The sequence below is a fragment of the Podarcis vaucheri genome (genome assembly GCF_965113315.1).
Source record: "Podarcis vaucheri genome assembly, chromosome: 10".
Lineage (NCBI taxonomy): Eukaryota > Metazoa > Chordata > Lepidosauria > Squamata > Lacertidae > Podarcis > Podarcis vaucheri.
In genome coordinates, this window is record NC_138748.1 from 11,611,103 (window position 1) to 11,633,273 (window position 22,171).

The window sequence follows — 22,171 nt, forward strand, 5'->3', positions numbered from 1 at the left end:
GTTTCACACAGCTATTTTCCGAAACCTCACTGCCACTTCCTGTCCCCAACATCTGGCTCTTGAGGCTGCTGCCTAATGGCTGGTCCTGATTGGTGCTGAAAATGAAATGCCCGTAGAAACATTCCAATAATGGGAACTTTTATTCATATCCTTGGCACCAGTGTAACAGATAAAATGTTGGATCTCTGTGAGAGAGACATGAGCCCAGAGCCCAGATGAACCATGAAGCTCGCTGGCCGCCTTTGGATGAGTCACTGACCAAGTTCAGACATAGTGATCTTTTTAATTATGACTCCCCCCCCCCCTGCACACTTGCTCTTCCTTTTGGTTGTAAGCCATAATGCAAATCTTCCCGGTTTTGTTAAACCACAGCCACCCATTGCATTTGAATAATAACACTGATATAATCTCTACTTACAAACCAGAATATCAAATTGATATGAAATCAGTTCCCCAATTTGGTTGTAATTGGAAGTTTAACAAACCCTGAAAGATTCCCCTTACAACAGATGAAAATCCCCTTAAAATCCTTGTTCGAATAAGCCTTGGTTTATTAGACCAAGTTGGTTACATTTGAAATTCGCCATTGTCGCCGGGCCTGCTACACCTGTGGATTCTTCCTTTTTAGGTCTGGGGTGTGACCTCTTCCTTTTCTCAGACTGACATAATAAGAGTGGCTTATGAAAGATAAAATGGGGCCATTAAGTGCTTACCTGGATAATAAGTCTATCTTTTTTTCTTTGACTTCAGATGAAAGATTTGAAAAAGTGGTAGCTAACTGCTTCACATTCATATGCAGGACTTTCCTATGAGTCCATTCCTTGGCTTTATTTATGCGAAAGACTTAATAGAACAGGAAACATGAGGATCCAGTAAATTGAGGAAATGGCTATCTTTTGATTTAGCTTTTAAGATAAGCAGTTTTTTACATCGATAGCTTCCTTTTCCCAGCCTTGTGTGCAATGTTTATAAACTAGTTGAGTTCTCATACTATCATAATCTGTAACACTTTATACAAATAGCTTTGCAGAAACACTTCCTGCATTGTATACACCAAGCACATAGGCTTGATTACTTAAATCCAGATGAGTTTATTGATTTGCATCAAAGCTTTTTATTACTTGTTGAATTGTTTTGTACACTACACTTCCCCTACTTCATAGACTGTAGCCTTGCTCTTTTGAAGGTTGTAAAAGTTCTTCAATAGATCCCTGAATCATTTCACTTAATAGTATTGGTACTTTGCCATGCATACACAAATACTTGCTTAATTTACATTAAGTTTCTTTTATCTTGTCTCCTGGGGTGTGATATATCAATCTTGTCCAAACTTTGTCAGAAATGCTCTGGTGTGCAACATATGGTTTGATTGCTCTGAAGCTTTTCATTTTTCATCAACAGTTATTTCTCACTTTCATTTTTGTTTTCAAAATGTTTTAAGCACTCAGTCCGAAATCCAAAATGTTTAATCTACTGAGTAATAGGACTGCAGGGGGAAAAATCCTGTTCTACAAAGACAAATACATTCCCTTTTAAAAATACTGTTGATTCCCATTGGGATGTGACTGGAGAAAGCATTTTCTGGTTGCAAGCCAGAACTGTTGGTCACAATATTTTAGCTCCTCTCCCACCAACTCTCCCATCCCCCTAGCAGGCATTTTCCTTTCACGGGAGGAGATGCATACATTTTTAAGACTGCTCTTTGTGTGTCTCCAAAGTGTTGGGGACAGACTAAATTTGCTTTGGAGAAGCCCCACTTCTTGATTCTGACCAAGTCTGAAGTGACCCACTTCACTTTGGGCTGTGAAGCAAATATGCACACAATGACCTAGTATAATTCCTCAGTGCGACTAAGAATATGTCGCCATAGCTAGTTTGATCAAGCTTCCCTACTTATGGTTTGGGTTACACATTCTTTTTGTTAGGCTATATATGGTCTCTGTTGTAGCTTGTTATATGAAGTGGAGAAACTATTTACAGGCATCTTAGACTGGGAACTTTTTGGAGCTATCACCTCTTAGAGTAGGCAATACAGTGGTACCTTGCGTTAAGTACTTAATTCCTTCCGGAGGTCTGTTCTTAACCTGAAACTGTTCTTAACCTGAAGCACCACTTTAGCTTATGGGGCCTCCTGCTGTCGCCGCACCGCCAGAGCACAATTTCTGTTCTCATCCTGAAGCAAAGTTCTTAATCCGAGGCACTATTCGTGGGTTAGCGGAGTCTGTAACCTGAAGCGTCTGTAACCCGAGGTTACCACTGTATTGGGTTAGATCAGGGTTTCTTAAACTTGGGTCTCCAACTGTTTTTGGACTCCAATTCCCATCCCTGACCACTGGCCCAGCTGGCTAGGGATGATGGGAGTTGTAGTCCAACAACAGCTGGGGACCCAAGTTTGGGAAACCCTGGTCTCGATAAACCAGTGGAATGACTTGGAATAATACACCACATAAATGGAAGAGAAATGCAGTGCTATATTGAAGCGCATGCTTTCTTTAAAAGAGGAACAAAATGGATGGGGGAAAGTGAATTAAATTCCATTTACAATTGCACTGGAGAACCTGTGTTTTGCATTGAATGCACAGGCCCACTTTGAATGTACATCTCTGGTTCATAAAATATGGATTGTGAACCCCCAAAAGAGTTGGGGGTCAAGAGATCTTCTGTCTTGGGCCCGGTCTTATTCAACATCTTTATCAACGACTTGGATGATGGACTCAAGGGCATCCTGATCAAATTTGCAGATGACACCAAACTGGGAGGGGTGGCTAACACCCCAGAGGACAGGATCACACTTCAAAATGACCTTGACAGATTAGAGAACTGGGCAAAAACAAACAAAATGAATTTTAACAGGGAGAAATGTAAAGTATTGCACTTGGGCAAAAAAAATGAGAGGCACAAATACAAGATGGGTGACACCTGGCTTGAGAGCAGTACATGTGAAAAGGATCTAGGAGTCTTGGTTGACCACAAACTTGACATGAGCCAACAGTGTGACGCGGCAGCTAAAAAAGCCAATGCAATTCTGGGCTGCATCAATAGGAGTATAGCATCTAGATCAAGAGAAGTAATAGTGCCACTGTATTCTGCTCTGGTCAGACCACACCTGGAGTACTGTGTCCAGTTCTGGGCACCACAATTCAAGAAGGACACGGACAAACTGGAACGTGTCCAGAGGAGGGTAACCAAAATGGTCAAAGGCCTGGAAACGATGCCTTATGAGGAACGGCTAAGGGAGCTGGGCATGTTTAGCCTGGAGAAGAGGAGGTTAAGGGGTGATATGATAGCCATGTTCAAATATATAAAAGGATGTCACATAGAGGAGGGAGAAAGGTTGTTTTCTGCTGCTCCAGAGAAGCGGACACGGAGCAATGGAGCCAAACTACAAGAAAGAAGATTCCACCTAAACATTAGGAAGAACTTCCTGACAGTAAGAGCTGTTCGACAGTGGAATTTGCTGCTAAGGAGTGTGGTGGAGTCTCCTACTTTGGAGGTCTTTAAGCAGAGGCTTGACAACCATATGTCAGGAGTGCTCTGATGGTGTTTCCTGCTTGGCAGGGGGTTGGACTCGATGGCCCTTGTGGTCTCTTCCAACTCTATGATTCTATGATTCTATGAGATCTGTGCAAGTGGAAGAGGTTCTGGTTTGTTTTAAGTCAGAGGTCCCCAGTTAGGTGAGATGAGTGCAAGAGGAGAGAAGTAGCCATGGTTTGTGAAACTGTTAATTTGCATCAGAAATGGGCCATAGAACAATTTTCAAGGGAGGGAGAGTTTTTAATTAACAATTGGTAAACAATTTTTCTACAATTTAAAATGTGTGTCACTTTCTAGGGTTACCTCCCTGCAAATATAGAACGGAGAGAAGGCACTTTACAAAGGAAACGGAAAGAGTATTTTGCTTTTGTGGAACAATATTATGATTCAAGAAATGAAGAAACTCACCAGGAGACATACAGACAGGTGAAGGAACTGAAAAATGTCTCCAATTAAAGGAAATTTCACATGCATTCCAATGCCTTTTTCAATATTACATCACATTATTTCTGAGAGCGCCCCTGGCTTTTATTGAGCTTCTCATTCATCCTTCCAGACATACAAACAGCAATGGGACCAGGCTGTCCAGCTTTTCCTTTCTGTGGCTATCATTTTCTTTCTCAATTTATAGTTAACATTGGATACAGATATGGCCTTTGCATGCTTAGCGCACTGGTTTCCAAATCTTCTGTCTTCATGGAATACCGTATTTTTCGCCCTATAGGACGCACCAGCCCATAGGACGCACCTAGTTTTTTTTTTGGGGGGGGGGAAATAAAGAAAAAAAAATATTCCTCCCCCCAGCCGCGGCTTCAGCGCGCCCCATGCTCCGGGCAGCAGGCTGCTATCCACAGAGGGGAAAAAGTGTGTCCTATAGGGCGAAAAATACGGTACTTTGCGCATTGGCTTTGGGAACCCCTGGGCAGTTGCCAGTGTGAAACCTGCGCATTTAAAATACTGGTGCAGCCTTTCGTAGAGGTCAGTTTGCACGGAGCACTCACTGGCTAAGGCAGCTGGGCTTCTCCACTGCCACACCTGAACAGAGTCTGTATGTTGGAATGCACCTGACATTCTCCTGCATCTGAACCTTGTTCAGAAAGTGTAGTGAGCAAACTGTCTTTCAGGGAAGTCTGTTGGCCATTATTGGTCCTCTCCCTGTGAAATCCCTGATAGGCATCCAAGATATTCTAAGATTCCTAGGAACATAGTTTAAAAACCATGGAAACAATGGAAGGGAAGGGATAATCCAGACCTTCAGGAAGCCTTTTTTGAGGGGCTAATAGAAGGGACACTGGAGAGCTAACGCATCTTGTAAAATATTACAAAATTGATCCTGTTAGCCAAATGTTGCCCTGTAGACTTGATCTGCCATTTACTTTGTGGGTATGTCTTTAATATTTGTGTTGTGCTTTGTCTGCATTTTGAAGGAGTTTGTGCAGGCAGGAACTTTTATTCCTTGTACTAATAGTTTTGTTTTGAAAGCAGATTGAAAGCGTTATTCTGTTTCTTCAGTTCTTGGGGAGTGAGAACAAACACCACTAGATAAATAGATAAAGCACCACTAGATAAATAGTGGCTTCATAGCTTTGTTTCTTCCTGTGCAGTACTTTCCTGCATAAAAAATATGAAGTATGTACAAAAGGGAAATGTTAACCTATGAACTCCCCATATTCAGAATTACCATTGATTCTCCCCCATTTATGTGTTAATTCACTGTCTATCAAATGCTCAAATTACTGAGTCCTGTGTAATGCATATGCACTTTAAATACTTTTTAAAGGGCTTATAGGGAAGGCCTGTAAAGAATAAGGAAAATTGAAAACCTGCGTTACTTCACTAGCTTTTTTAAAAAAATAAGCAAGTTCAACAGTAACATTATAAACTTAGTCATCATTTGAAGGTTTCTGAAAATTAAAAGATTTCTTTTTCAGATTCATATAGATATTCCTCGTATGAGTCCGGAAGCTTTAATTCTTCAACCCAAAGCAACAGAGGCAAGTAATACTGCGAGATAATAAATCCAACTGTCCCAACTGTGTGATTTGTTTGTTTGTGTATTGTCGGAGAACACATGTCACTTTCTCTGGAGATGCCATACTGAAAAGTTCTTCTTCTTGGCAAGCAATCTTACACCCATACAAGACAGCCATTTTTGCATTCTTGGGGAAATTCCCTGGGATATATATATATATTTAATGTCTTCAACAAGGGGTGAGCATGCTTATTGTCCTTCAGGAGCCCTAATGTTGACAACTGAAGTTCAGTTGGGGCGAGTAGGGGAAGGCAAATGAGGCAGAAGATGAAAACTGGTGGACTCAAGCCACAGTTCATAGCCTACTGGAAAGAGGGATACACTCTCCTAAGGCTTGCATTACCCACATCTAATTTCCCCCCTAATTTGTGATGCTGCAAACCTTGAGGGGCTTTGACCCTTTTGGTGTGGAAATAATTTGGGGGGGCATTTATTAGGATAAGAGTAAATATGCCCTTAAAATTATAATTAATCACTCAACCCATGAACTCTCTTATCTGTCTTGGAAGGGCAATAAAATTAAGTTGGGGAGGCATATTTTCCATGAGGCATCCATCAGTTTAGTTGAACTCGCCCATACAGCACCACCAATTCTGCACAGTGCCACTCAGATTTGGGGTTAGATGAGCAGTTCCCACTCACTTAGCCACGGACTTCAGTAGGCTGTGCTATAAAGCAATTGTACTATAGTGCTGAGGCTCAGGGTTAGTTGAGCAAGAAGCTAATCTTCCAGACCCAGATCTTGGCACTACTGGGGAGATAAGTTTCCCAGTTGCCTTTTTTACTGGCTCTCATTTTTTGCAAGTCACAGTCTACTTGATCTCAGTTCTTTGACTTTACAGCAGCAAGAGTTACAGCAGCAAGAGAAGTGATGCTTCTAATGATTCTGTGATCTTATTCTATGATCTCCTGTATCATCATGACAATATAGCTTCCTAGATGCACCCCCCTCCAGTGTAATACAGTGGTGCCTCGCAAGACGAAAAGAATCCGTTCCGCAAGTCTCTTCGTCTTGCGGTTTTTTCGTCTTGCGAAGCAAGCCCATTAGCGGATTAGCGCTATTAGCGGCTTAGCGGGCTTAGTGGATCAGCTGATAAGCGGCTTAGCGGATCAGCTGGTAAGCGGCTTAGCGGATCAGCTGTTAAGCGGCTTAGCGGCTTAGGATCAGCTGATAAGCAGCTTAGCGGCTTGGGAAAAAGGGGGGGAGGGAAAAAACCCCGCAGGAACTCGCAAGACATTTTCGTCTTGCAAAGCAAGCCCATAGGAAATTCGTTTTGCGAAGCACCTCCAAAACGGAAAACCCTTTCGTCTAGCGGGTTTTCCGTCTTGCAAGGCATTCGTCTTGCGGGGCACCACTGTATCTGTGTTGCTAAGGACATATATGTAGAGCAGAGGTATTTTTTGGAACTCTGCATAACTCTCCATTGTAGAAAATCAGCTTTCTACAACATGGGAGGAGATGAAAGGGTATCCAAAGTCCTAAAGGACTCGAGTAGCATTCTTGGCCCACTTCCAAATGGCAAACTGCTTTTGAAGCTGATAGGAGTTTCAAAATATGTTTGTTATGGTGTGAGAGGCTGCTTTAAAAGAGAATTCGTCTGAAAGGCTTCTGGGTGTGTGCAGGACCCTGAATGCATCTTAAGAAGCTCTTTGAATTTTGTCTATGAAATGTAGGAAGGAGAATAAACCTTACTTGTTTAAAATGGTACATTTTCAACAATTAAAATTTTGTATAAACGCCTAATTTTTACATAGTGCTAGTAATCTTTAAATGTTTTCCTTGAATAATCAAGAAACTAAATTAACATTTGCTGATTATATATGCTGATACTCACTTGCATTTCATTATGCCTACATTTTGTGCCTTCTGAGTTCATTGCTTTACAGCTCTTTACATTTCTTCCCCAGATCTTTGAAAGAATTTTGTTTATCTGGGCAATACGTCATCCAGCCAGTGGATATGTTCAGGGCATAAATGATCTGGTTACTCCATTTTTTGTTGTCTTCACCTGTGAATATACTGGTAAGAAAAGCTACATTAACATGTATATTATTGTAATCTGAAATTTTAGGAATGTCAGGGTATAGTATCTTTGTAGAGGTTTAGGGGTTAAGTTATTAAAAATGTGCTTGTGTATGCAGAATTGCCTGTCAGTTAAACTTTTATTTGAAGTTGTTTCTCTCTCTCTCTCTCTCTCTCTCTCTCTCTGTGTGTACACACACACACACACACACACACACACACACGTGTGTGTGTGTATATATATATATGTACAGTGGTAACTTAATTCGTTCCGGAGGCCGGTTCTTAACCTGAAACACCACTTTAGCTAATGGGGCCTCCTGCTGCTTGCCAACTAGAGCACGATTTCTGTTCTTATCCTGAAGCAAAATTCTTAACCTGAAGCATTATTTCTGGGTTAGTGGAGTCTGTAACCTGAAGCATATGTAACCTGAAGCGTATGTAACCCGAGGTACCACTGTATATATTTTGGGGGGGGGAGGTAATATTTGAAAGCCAAGCATTTCAAGAATAGTTTGTGTGGATTCTTACAGCCATGGTCATACATACATAATTTTATTTGTATGCCACCCTTCGATAGTTAAAACCATGCTCAAGGTGGCTTAAAACATGAAGAAAAATTCATAATTCCAAACCTAACAAAAGCTGTTGGCATCCATCTTTCTCAAGAGACAATGGTGTTCCAGGGGTGAAATCAAACTGCTGTGTTAGCAGCACTGGGTGCAAGCCTGGGCAGTGTGTGTGGAGGTCCTGGGCTGTCCAGATGACAAGACCCTCCTCTCAGCCTCGCTGATGTCGTCCAAAGGAAAGCAGAGCAATATATTTGGCACCACTGCTGTTGCAGGAGTTGCCAGAAGGAGGCAAATAAATCATAACATTATAAAATAAAGATACTAAAATTAGTATCAATAACAGCAACAACCTTCCCCTCCCCCAAATACTCCAGTCCAAGTGGCTGTTCAGCAGCCTCAGCTTTTGTAGTTGGAGTCAGTCAGGACCCTGCCCTCCCACGCCAGGTGGAAAAAGGCCTGCAAGGCAGGGAGCAGGTCTTCCAGGACTCAGCCAAGATGGTCAATGTTCCATCCCCCTTCTCTCCCTCCATCCCTTCCCAGTTGGTTGTGCTTCGCACGCCTCATCAATATAATAAACTAGATTCATTTTGTTTTTAATAGAGGGCAGATTACCCTTGAAGAGTTGAATGGCTGTCCACTTATTTGACAGGAAGGATTCTCTTTTGCTGTGCTTCAGTTCATAGGAAGTCCTTTCCCCCCCATACTGAGCAGCTAATGAGAATTGCTGTTGCTTGCTCCCCTAATAATCTATTAAGTAGAGTAGGGGGCTACTCTAGAGAGTGTTTACAGTTTCTGCCTCTTACTCCCTCATTTGACAGATAATGAAAATGTTCCTAATGAGCCTAGAACAGTAGGATCTGTGCTGGTATACTTTAGAGTTGTTAATTGAAATAAGTTTAAATGAGATGTGATTAGAGGATTGATATTCCATGTTAAATAGACCATTTAATTAATATAGTAAATACGTTTGTCTTAAGTACTTTACCATCAGTTTACATTTCAAGTATATTGACTGCGTTTTTTTCTGAAATTTGCTATCAACAGACCAGGGTCTGTCTAATGGCCATTTGTCGTAATTGGGGACAATGCCACTGAAAGTGGTTGCTGAACTACCATCGGCATTAAACTTATTGCTGTGTTTGACTGGTAGAAAAGTGTATATCAGGCACAAGTGTATATACTGTAACTATAGTCCCTGCTCCTAGAACATCTGCCCAGCTGTGGACCACTGGTGCTCTGAGCACTTTTTTGGCAGCTCAAGTGTACATGTAAAGGGAGGAGACATTAACTCTGACCAGCAATACCTGACCAGCAATACCTGAGCCTGGGCACCTTTAAATAAAAAGGGTGGAAGTTTGATTGGTTCTCTAGTATTGGGTGGATGTACATGAAGTCTGCTTTTGAGAGGGAGATTGCTGGGCTACAGATCTCTGTTAAAATGCAGTCCTAGTTGGCAAGCTCAATCTGCTCAGGAGTATCTGTATTCTGTTGCCATCATAAATCTTCAATGTCAAGGTGATGCTGTTAAGGGAATCCCCAGAATAATGACAGTTTTAGCAATGCCTTCTCCTGTAGTCATGAGAAAACAGTATGCAAACAGTGGACTGTTGTGAAAAGCCAATCTTTAGCTTGATTTAAAAAATATTTATATAAAAATTGTAATAGCAGCTTAGGAGGATCTGCAAGAGCCTCTTTGGGATAAAAGAGATTAATGTTTGAATGACTGAAACATTGCAATAAGGAGGTACATTCAGCCCATTCAGAAGAACAGCAAAATAGAGAGAGAAAGCTCAGCTAAGAACCATACAGTCTATTGTCACATTGACTTCGTTCAAACAATAATTCGAACCTTCATGAACTGAACCGTGGACAGACACTGTGGTGCGTGCTTGTCCCTCGCCCTTCCTATCATGTACCAGCTTCATCACAAAGATCCTAGCTTGCACTGATCCACAGCTCCCCATTGTGCATACAGGGGAATTTTGGCTTGATGGTGGTTACCAAATCAGGGAAATAAAACACAATCTCATCCTGCTTTGGTCATGGACATTAAACTAGATTTTCACAGTTTGTATACAGTGGCCTGGCTTGCATGTCACGGCAAGCCCAAACTATGGCATACTGGGACCATCCCAGTGTACTGGCTCCCAGGGAGGAACCCACACTTGCTTGTGGTTCTCCCTGGTCCTTATAGCACAACATGACAGCTAAGCCAAGGTTTGACTTGGCATATTGTCTGAACCTAGGATCGTGGTTAAGCCCTCTTCTCCTATAACCACAAACTGTAACCGTAGGACACACCTTGCTACAGACTGCGATTAAGAAGGAGAAACCTGAATCAGGATCCCAGTTTGGGACAACATGCAAAGGCTTTGCTGCTGCATTAATGAGAACTGGGGAGGAGGAAAGTAGGTGTGAGTTCCTCTGTTTGTGTAGCCTGGATAAGCCAAAGTTTGGTTTACTGTGATGTGCAAACAAAACCAATGAGGAACGGAGTTTAAAGCAAGCCAGGATATTCACATGGAAGTCTAGGACCTGGGGAGGGACAAGGGAGGTGTGTGCAGCCATAGTTCTTCATAAACCATATAGTTTCATGAAGTATAACTTATTAAACTTAGCTCATCGTGCAAATGAGGCCATAGTCCTGTTCTAATGAACTTTCAGATTCCCTCTCATTTAAATGGCAACTCCAGTGTATGTTTCAGAACAGAACCCATGAAGGCTCACTTGTTAACAATTACTCTGTTAATAATAATTAGAGTATCCTTGTGACAAGATAAGTAGATTTACATTGGCGCATTGGGATATAGCAAGGCACTAATGCACAGAATTTGCCATAAGATGCGTTTCAGTGATATAGGCATTTTTTCACTTATTCCAATTATGAATTAAAATTGGATGACATTCACAGGAAGAAAAGCTATCATAGTTACAATGTTGATACATTAGATTATTATGAAGCTGACCTTGTAACTATTTGCATTTAATTTGCATTTGATTGCTTTCCATTTCATGTGTCAAGTTGACTGGTCTGCTAAACCCTTATAGAATTTTCCATAATTGTTTGACATCAAAATTTCTGAAGCTGGGTGTTTAAGGTTTTTGTCTAGTTAAACAACATAAACCATCCTAAACTTAAATTTCATAGGTTTGGAAACTCTATTGGACATTGGACGCAAAAGGGTTTTAACATTTTTGAGAGCAAGATCGATGCAGCACAACTTGAAAACTCATTGATGTGATAAATTAGCTTTCAGTGTTGAGAATCCTTAATTGTAGCATGTTATGTGTTATGTTGTGTCTTGCTACTTTATCTAGGGGTTGTACTGTATTAAATTTAAGGATTCCTGTTAAGGAGATACAACTTTGGTCTGTAAGTCTATGATGATACATGGTACATGATCATGGGTGCAGTGGGGAGGAAAAAAAGGAGCATATTGTTTTTCTGCTGAGAAAAGCAGTTACGTCTTTCTAGGTTTGCTGTGTCTTTATATTATTTAGCTTGCAGCATCCAGAAATCCGCTGTTCCACTGGATGATCTTTCAGGGCATCTAAACTTTAATGAGTGTATAAGTCTCATACATAGAGCAGGCAATGCACCCACATTTTTAAAAATCCAACACATCTTCTGGCAAGACCCTGCTCCCTGAGGGTACAGGAAACTGAGCCTTGGCAGTTGTTGCTCCCATCTAGACCTTTAGAGCCAATCCTTTCCCAGTCAACGCAATGAGTTTTAATCAGCTTGTTAAGGGGAACTTTAAATTTCCCCTTAAATTTTGTATTTTGAAATATATAACACAAAACTCGCAACATCAAATAACCCAACTCCCCGCCGCATGCAACCAGTCTCCGGCTCTTCATTTTGTTGTTGTTGTTACTTGTTCATTTTGTGTTGTTTTAGTTATTGCTAACATTCTTATGAAATCATGGACCTCTTTGAGTCTCAGAGTCTAAACTCTACATACCTTCCAATATTTGCTGGTACTTTTTCTATTGGTATAATTAACTCTTGTTACTGATAGTAGCTTTTACTGTAGGTGTCCTTATGCTAATAGTCTCAGTGATCAAGTAACAACCAGGATGGCTTCTTAATGGGATGCTTTTAAACCATGTTCATTTTCCCAGGGCAGTAATAGAAAAAGTAGACTCGTATCTCATTCTCTGTTACAACCCTATCTGCTAGCAAAGGGCTTAACCTATTTGCTAATGTTCCATTAGACGCCGAAGCCAATAGAGGACTGATGAGACTTCAGCCTACCACTGTAATAGCTACTTCAAAAGGCTGCACTTGGCTGAGTGCAGGTTATATTTATAGTTTGGTAAGTTGTTGCTGTTCAGCACTGTGTCCTTCTGCGTCGCTCTGTTTGCTTAGCCTTGCTGGTGTGCTTGTCCTGTCGGTCTTTCCAGATGTGTAGTGACCATAGTTTCAGTTTATTTAAGCTTCTCAGCCTTATCTGTAGGGATATATTCATGTAGCTACTATGTGACTTGACCTGTTCTGTGGACACAAGTGTAATTTTCTACACCTTCAGGAGTCTCTGGGAATAGAAATTTGCAGTAAGAATTTCCTTTCGTTTTCCACAGTCGTGGTGACATGCTTTCCCCATGGCTGTAGCTCGTTTGACACGGTCCTTTCATGAACACATTGCATTCTCAGTGCAAACTCATCCTTGGTGATGGCAGAGCTGCATCACGTGAGGAAAGTTTCTAAAACATCTGAACCGGCCCATAGAGTTGGTGGCAGAAATCCAAGGAGCTAAAATAGCTGGTTTATGCTCTGAAACAATGCACTCCAAGGTGCAGTGTCCAAATTGGGTTTCTGCTGCCAGCGGGAGTCATTTCCAAAGCTGCAGCAACATGTTTTGCTTTCCAATGCCTCTGATCTATAGCATGCAGGAGGCTTGCTGCAGAACATAGCTCTTTTGGGGAGGCAGCTTTTTTCTGTGGCAGTTCAATCAGCCGCATGAAAATGTTGAGGGATAATTTGAACTGGGAGCACGTCCATTGTCATCCAGAAGAGAAACCTGGACCCAGAGTTTACCGAACTTAGCAGATGCATTGTGTTTCAATGATCTGAATACACAACTATACTAAACTGTTCCATCTGAACTCTGGCTTTATAATTACCTTTGCTGAAATATCACAATGTGGCTTTTGCAAATGCAGTTGCTTCCAAATGCCACTCTTTATCAGTCAGCCTCCTTATGTTTGATGTATTCTTCTCATGCTTTCATTGAAATGGTGTTTGATAGGCCTATTGTGAGCATGATGCATGAGAGGTTATGGAAGGACAGTGCATTGTTGCTAATAAAAAAGATGCTGACAAAAGGGATCTAGCATAGCTGCCGTCTTTAAAGGATGGTTTATTGCACCGGTGTCAAAATGGAGAAGTGAGAGAGCACTTGGAGTAACTCCTTTGTCATCTTTAAAATAGATTTCATGAGCGTGGTAGCCTTAGTAAGCATCTCCAAGGGAATTGTGGATGTGAATAACAGAAGTTCTTCAAGTGCTCTCACTTCATTTTAGTGCCTAGTTTGTTAGCGCCGTGGGTGAAGCTCCATGGCAGCTGTATGCAAAGAGGAGCCCCATTACAACTTGTCCATGCATATTGGCTTGAAAAGCAAAGTGCAGTGGAAACCTCTACATACAGGCAGAGCTGATGAAAGCTTTAGTTTCTAAAAATAAATTTTTTACACATTGTAGGATTCTGACGTTGCCTACTTCTTTCTTTAATGAAGTCAAGGTTTGGGAAGATAATTAGATAGGTCTTTCTGGTATGGTTATTGTAGTGGTTGTCTACAACTCTAGACATTTGTTTTCCATTTTTGCAGTCAATCAAATGTCATAGTTATTACCTAATATGTGTAATTAGTGCTCTGTGCTAATCATAAGTTAAAATAAAGCTTAGTTTTGGAGTTTCCTGTAGGTTTACTCTCCATATTTCTCAGTAAAGCACAGAGGATTTAAGTTATGGATAGTTTATATTAGGAAGCATTCCCCCCCCCCCCAAGATTATAGTATGGCATCTTTTTTTTTACCTCAAATTCTTGTACTATATAGCACATTTGAAACCACAACTAAAAATCTTGTGTGGTGATGGGAGAACCATACCTGTGCACAATTTCTCACTGCTGTTGTTCTTGAAATGGCCAGAGTCCACCAATGTGCTCCCTAGGTTGCCATATTTTCTAGTCAGTGCCAGCTGGGCTTCAGAAGTACTTGAAAGCAGTAGGACACTTTGCATCTTGACAGTATCTCTGAAGTTGTGTGGTGGTAGAGATGAGCCTCTGTTCTCTTTGGAGCCTGGAATTTAGAGGGTGGGACTTGTCTAAAGAGCAGCACCAACGATGAAGCAAGACTTCCTCTCCCCAAGGTGTGGGAGGAACAGATAGTAACCACAACTTTAAGGTAGCTAGCACCACCACGATAAAGACATATTATCATTGCTTCAGGAACGACTACAGAATCTGTGTGCCTGAAGTTGATGGTTTGCAACTTTCATCAGCTCCAGCCAGTATAGCCAGTGCTGAAGGATAATGAGAGCTGAAGTTTAGCAACATCTGCAGGGTGACAGATTCTCCAACCCTTGCAGGAAACATGCATCACACAAATATGCAGGTTTCCTTATGCCTGCTATAGGGAATCTTCCTATCATCTCCCTACTGTTAGCCATGCTGGTGGCCTTGATGGGAGTCAACAACATCCAGAGGACCACAGGCTCCCTATCCTGACATAACATCAGTTGTTGTTGTTGTTGTTGTTGTCGTTTAGTAGTGTCCGACTCTTCGTGACCCCATGGACCAGAGCATGCAAGGCACGTCTGTCTTCGACATAACATCAGAAATGACCCTAAAAGCCCTAGGTACTTAAATATTATAGGGATGCAGGTGGCGCTGTGGTCTCAACCACAGAGCCTAGAGCTTGCTGATCAGAAGGTTGGTGGTTTGAATCCCCGTGACAGGGTGCGCTCCCGTTGCTCGGTCCCAGCTCCTGCCCACATAGCAGTTCGAAAGCATGTCAAAGTGCAAGTAGATAAATAGGTACCGCTCTGGCGGGAAGGTAAACAGTGTTTCCGTGCACTGCTCTGGTTCGCCAGAAGCGGCTTAGTCATGCCGGCCACATGACCTGGAAGCTGTACGCCGGCTCCCTCGGCCAGTAAAGCGAGATGAGCACCGCAACCCCAGAGTAGTCTGCGACTGGATCTAATGGTCAGAGATCCCTTTACCTTTACCTTTACCTTTGCTTAAATACTACTTTGTAAAAAATACGAACCAACTGTCAGCTTAAGCTGCTATTTTTTCTGTATTTCCTGGCTATGCTATTTCCAACTCGGTAACATAACCACAGTTATACGCAGTACATGTTGGATGTACCAATCGGAGGTTTATTTGCTATTTTGTTTTCAGTACCTTTTCTTCAATTCACAATCATCCATTGTTCCTCCTATTTTCAAAGCCCATCCAGCAGTACATTTTTGAGCAGCACATATATATATGTGTTTTCTTTCCATTCAGGGGCAATGGCTGACTGCTAAGTCAATGTAATATGGGACTGCTAATTAAGTTGGTCTTGAAGAACTCTGAATTGTCCAAAATCATATTAGCAAATTACCTATTTGCCTATATTCTGCTGATTGTACATTCCAGTGCTACTAGAGATGGTTTATATTGTATGTCTGCAGCATCTTAATCAGTGCTAGAAACATCTCATTGATGAAAAATCAGACGTGTCTTTATTCCAGCAATATCATTTTCCTTATTACTGCCAAAATCTCCTCCTCTTCAGGAAATCCAATTAACAAAATTATGATAAATTGGGTTGTTGCTACTCATGTCTGTGGGTTTGTTTACTGCTTTTGCACGATGGCATTGCACTGTGTGCTTGGATACTATTCATTATACACTGTCTATCTCAGTCCATTTACCCAGTCCAAAGATTCTCATTCCTTTTTTTAAAGAACTATTTCCCAGCCTTCTCCAAGCTTTCACAAGCCATGGCTGAAACAAACTAAACGGCCTCAGCCCAGTATACCTGAAGGAGCATCTCCACCCCTATTGTTCAGCCCGGACACTGAGGTCCAGCGCCGAGGGCCTTCTGGCAGTTCCCTCACTGCGAGAAGTGAAGTTACAGAGAACCAGACAGAGGGCTTTCTTGGTAGTGGTGCCCGACCTATTGAACGCCCTCCCATCAGATGCCAAAGAAATAAACAACTACCTGACTTTTAGAAGACATCTGAAGGCAGCCCTGTTTAGGGAAGTTTTTAAGGACTGATGTTTGAATGTATTTTCAGTCTTTTGTTGGAAGCCGCCCAGAGTGGCTGGGGAAACCCATCCAGATGGATGGGGTATAAATATTATTATTAGTAGTAGTAGTATTAGTGTTAAATTTCAACCTATCTACTAGTGGCAACTGAAGCCAGAAGATTGTGGCCTCACTGATCGCCACAAACACTGAATTCTGCTTAGCATGAATACTGACTGTAAGCTGCCTAGGAGGGGGGAGGATTTTGTTTTGAAAGACAACATGTAAATCCTTCAAGTAAAGTAAATACTTTGTATTAGTTCCTCTGTGGATTCACTAGCTTAGATCAATGCCTTCTACTGCAAATCATCAGCAAACTTATATAGTTATAAATTCGTATTTAATTGTGGTAGAGCCAGTAGCCTAAAAACCAAATTTTGCAGCATTGGGAATTTGTACATAAGCTATTGATGCTTCAAAGTAGTATGTTTTTTTTAATAAAATGATATTTATTAAGAATTTTAGAGTTACAGAAAAACCAAAAAAGAAAAAGAAAAAGAAAAAAAGAACAAACCACAATCAAACAATACAACAACACAATCAAAAGACAAAAATAAGCCACAAACATTTAAAAACAAATCCAATATTCTCTGATCCTTAACTGTCATTACCTTCTTTCTTTGACCTCCTCACCCCTCCCTTTTTTGTATCCTAGTTATTAATTGTCACAGCAAATCCTTTTGCGAGATTCTGAAGGGAAAAGAAGAAGCTGTAATGCAAAATTACTATTTTAACCATCACTCACAGGCTGGAGAAATGACCGTCTTTGGTAGTACTTCGTCACTTTTGGGATTAGGGTATATTCTGCTTTAAATGGTTTTCAACATAAGCAAGATCATTTCAGGATGACTGGGAAAGATCCAGTTTAAATGACACATCGACTCCAGCTGTAGACAATATCAATTTGCTGCCATTCTTTCCATTAGAAGGAATGCTAATGGTGGAAGTTGTAATCCAAAACAGCTAGAGGGCACCAGGTTGGGAAGGCCTGTTCTAGCCTGATATAACTTATTCTTCTCTCTAACAGCTATTACTCCTAGCCCCTTTACTAGACCTGCTCTCTCTCCTCTAACTCCTGTTGGAAGACAAGTTTTTATTTTCAATTCATTATTTTTTTACTGAAATAATATTCATTTTTTAAAAATAAAGCATTAAAATTGGATGAAATTGTGGCTTTTTGAAACACTTTATGTTTAACTGCTGTGCATTTGAAACTAAAGAGGCCATTTGCTTGGGAGTAGTTCCCTCCAATTGGTACCACTTCATTTCACACATGCAGTAAAAATAGTAATTTTTGTGCTGTTTGACCTACTTACTTAAACAGAGCAGCTTCATGGGATATAATTATTTGAGTGAGGTTTATTCATTCTAAAAGCCATATTGACTGTGGAAGTCTCAGTGCTCTGTTGCACTCTCTAGCTGTCGTTCGATATCTTGTCAACCCCGGCAGCTTCTTCTGCATATCTGTTTATGCAACACTTCCCTTCTGCATATGATAGCTCTTGATATGTAGGTGCGTTGGAAAGTTTTAGCAAACCTTTTGGTATAAATCTCATATTTATTTATTTTTTAAAAATTGAGACTGATGTGATTTCCCAGTCTCATTTTCAAAAAATGATGCTGGAGCAATGTGCCTGAAGACTTGCAGTGAGAACGAGATGTTTTACACTTGCAAGATCTTGTTTACAAACCAAAAGTCTGGATAGTGACAGTACAGTGGTGCCTCGCAAGACGAAATTAATTCGTTCCACGAGTTTTTTCATCTAGCGAATTTTTCGTCTTGCGAAGCACGGTGTCGGAAAAGTTTTGGAAAAGCTTCAAAAATCACCAAAAACCTCAAAAAAGGCTACCACACCACGTTCTATGAGTTGCTCCTCGAAGTCAAGTCACAACTGTATTAACGGTGTTAAGAAAAAGGAAACAAACTTGCAAAAAAACGCAAGACGTTTTCGTCTTGCGAAGCAAGCCCATAGGGAAATTCGTCTTGCGAAGCAGCTCAAAAACCGCAAAACCCTTTCGTCTAGCGAGTTTTTCGTCTTGCGAGGCATTCGTCTTGCGGGGCACCACTGTATTTGAAAAAGTCAGACCTAGTCATAAATGCTTGCTATGCATTGTAGAGAGAAGAAAGCTTTAGGCTCCCAGGTTCTTGATTCTTGGATTAACAGCCATAATGGTTCAAGAGAGAACTGCAGACCTGCTTAGTCATATTTCGATTCCAGCTGTTCTATAAGCACAGTTGAATCTGTACCACTCAGTATCTTGCTTCAGCTATTTTGTTACGTGCATCTGCTTCAGATGAACATTAAAGGTAAAGGATCCCTGACCATTAGGTCCAGTCGTGACCGACTCTGGGGTTGGGGCGCTCATCTCGCTTTATTGGCCGAGGGAGCCAGCGTACAGCTTCCGGGAAATGTGGCCAGCGTGACTAAGCTGCTTCTGGCGAACCAAAGCAGCGCACGGAAACGCCGTTTACCCTCCCGCCGGAGCGGTACCTATTTATCTACTTGCACTTTGACCTGCTTTCGAACTGCTAGGTTGGCAAGAGCTGGGACCGAACAACGGGAGCTCACCCCGTCGCGGGGATTCGAACCGCCGACCTTCTGATTGGCAAACCCTAGGCTCTGTGGTTTAACCCACAGCGCCACCCGCGTCCTTTTTCTCTAAACCTTTTCTCTTGGCTCAGTGGCAAAACTGAGCTGTTATCATATGCAAAATAAAGAATGAATCGCTAAATTATTTTTATTACCCTTATCATTTTATTACCCTTATCATTTTTATTACCCATTATCATTTAAGAAAGGAATCAGTTCTGACAGATTCAAGATATTAAGTCACAATAATTTGGCACCACAGTCCCATGCCTAACTACTCTGAAGTAAGCCCCATTTAGTTCAATTGCACCTACTCTCAGGAAAGTGTGTAGAGGATTGCAATCTAGTTCTCCCAAATCATGCTTGTAATGTTGCACGCTCCTGAGAGTAATTCTTCTCTGAGCTTGAGCGGGAAGTGTTTTTGTCGTTCGGAAAGCTCTAACGCCTACATCCTCCTTACTCTGTAAATGTTTTGTGATTGGCTTCCCAAATTCCTTACCATGGTTCAAGAGTGTGCTGCCTGTTTTGTATATGCTGGTTCCATCATTAATACACCTGTCAGAATGCGCTCCTGCACATTTGTAGACGGTGTGAGGCAGAGGTCCAGCATCTATCCATGCAACTGGTTGGTTGAATTATCCCCTCATGAAAATATTTTGTACGTTTCCAGCTATTGCATATAACTGTCTCTTCCTTCATTGTGGAACACTGTATTCACATTATGTCGTGTATTGCAAAGCAGAAAGTCCAGTTCATGTCCCTTATGCAGGCAAGTAGTTAATCATGCACAAATCATTTTAGCAGATTATCTGGCAACGTTCCTAGCATCATTGACTAATAATTGTTAGCAAATAGTGAGGCAGACGTCGTAGGCCTAGCGATCTGCTCCGCTTAAAGGGTACAGTTTTGATGTATCAGCATAGCAAACCATATTTGTACAGCCATAGAACTCCCTAGTATATGTAACCATAAAATTGTAAACGCTTCTTTCGTTTGAATGAAACCAGGCCATTTTGAGAAACAACAAATATGAATTAATTGCAACCATGGAAGGGTTAGCTTTGTAGTGTTTAATTGAACCCACAGTAACTTTCTGTGTTCAGTAGTAATTAGCACAGATTGATTACAAAAGTTTAATAGTTGAGGGTTGTGGCAAAATGTAATTCTTGACTGATTCCCCCCCCCCCCCCAATTTTGTAAACATATTTATAATCCTAGTAACAGTATTAACAGTGACTTGTGGAATAATGAGTTGCTCTGTAATTAGGTTATGCTAATGAAACAGTCTGTTGCATGCTGTGTATTTCCTTATGAAAAATTAAAATACAAATTATGAGTCTTTGATTCATTGTTCATACTAAAGGAGCTTTCTGAATTCACTTTCACTTATCCAAAGGTGCTTTTAATTAGCTAAGTATTGGCAATTTAATATATCTGAATATATCAAGACAGAGCAGTGGTCAAGGGCATTTAGTAAATGGCATCTAAAAATAAAATTCCTTTCCTAGTCCATTGTTTACTTGCTCTTCTACATCTTGAAGCCTTTTTTTGTGATTTAGTATCACTGAAAGAGAAGTGGCATTTTATTCAGTATTCGTTGTGAATCTGAAAATGTTTTATAGCTTGTTTATAACATGAGTTGGTGAACTGATTCAAAGCAGCACATAAATCAGATGTTCTTACTGTGAGCCATAACACTATTGGGCCCCACTAGTGGGTCTTTCCTTATTTCCAGGGTTCCACCCCGAGACAGCAACATGCCATTACTGCTCTGTAGCCCTTTTAAGAGAGCGGCTCCCCCTCCCTCTACATATGTCATGCTTGAATTCTATGTACACATCTATTAACATTAAGAAAGAAAGAAAAATAAGATACATATTCTTGCATTTTTATTTATTTTTGCTTTAAAGGGGGGGTAAGGTAAAGGGACCCCTGACCGTTAGGTCCAGTCGTGGCCGACTCTGGGGTTGCGGTGCTCATCTCGTTTTATTGGCCAAGGGAGCCGGCGTATAGCTTCTGGGTCATGTGGCCAGCATGACTAATCCACTTCTGGCGAACCAGAGCAGTGCACGGAAACGCCGTTTACCTTCCCGCCGGAGCGGTACCTATTTATCTACTTGCACTTTGACGTGCTTTCGAACTGCTAGGTTGGCAGGAGCAGGGACCGAGCAATGGGAGCTCACCCTGTCACAGGGATTCGAACCACGGACCTTCTGATCGGCAAGTACTAGGCTCTGAGGTTTAACCCACAGCGCCACCCACGTCCCATTTAAAGGGGGGGAGTAGAGCTCAAAAGCTACCAAGTTTCGTTTATAAGTGGGTCCTACTTCAAAACCTTTGAGAAGTGCAGATATAAATTATTTTTGAAATGTCATTCCTTTTTAGGCTCAAAATAGTCATTAATGGAGAACACGCAGCTACTATGGGAAAAGTTGACATGGTGTTGTGTTGTAAGCTCCTCAGCCTTAACTGGGGGTTGTGTGTAGGATCAGAGAAACTCAAAACAGTGTTGCATCATGCATTGTGAGGTAGCAGTAGGCAGGTCTCTTTGAAGGAAGTGCTTATTTAATGGCATCAATAAACTACTGCGGCCCAGCCACCAGAACAGCAGCATGTCTCTTTCTCAGATTTGAAGCTTGCTATGAAAGCAGTGAGAGATTTTACTGTCTTGGGTTCCATGATCACTGCAGATGGTGACAGCAGTCACGAAATTAAAAGACGCCTGCTTCTTGGGAGAAAAGCAATGACAAACCTAGACAGCATCTTAAAAAGCAGAGACATCACCTTGCTGACAAAGGTCCGTATAGTTAAAGCTATGGTTTTCCCAGTAGTGATGTATGGAAGTGAGAGCTGGACCATAAAGAAAGCTGATTGCCGAAGATTTGATGCTTTTGAATTATGGTGCTGGAGGAGACTCTTGAGAGTCCCATGGACTGCAAGAAGATCAGACCTCTCCATTCTGAAGGAAATCAGCCCTGAATGCTCACTGGAAATACAGATCCTGAAGCTGAGGCGCCAATACTTTGGCCACCTCATGAGAAGAGAAGACTCCCTGGAAAAGACCCTGATGTTGGGAAAGGTGGAGGGCACAAGGAGAAGGGATGACAGAGGACGAGAT

The 22,171-nt window shown here is 41.4% G+C and overlaps 1 protein-coding gene across 1 annotated transcript in view; it reads left to right on the top strand.

The window, feature by feature from the left end:
• Positions 1 to 22,171, top strand: part of TBC1D22A (TBC1 domain family member 22A) — a 117,747-nt gene that overhangs the window by 31,018 nt on the left and 64,558 nt on the right. The window contains exons 6-8 of the mRNA XM_082239707.1: positions 3,832 to 3,960; positions 5,466 to 5,528; positions 7,475 to 7,589. Of these exons, the coding sequence (XP_082095833.1) occupies positions 3,832 to 3,960; positions 5,466 to 5,528; positions 7,475 to 7,589 (307 nt within the window). The remainder of the gene's footprint in view (positions 1 to 3,831; positions 3,961 to 5,465; positions 5,529 to 7,474; positions 7,590 to 22,171) is intronic.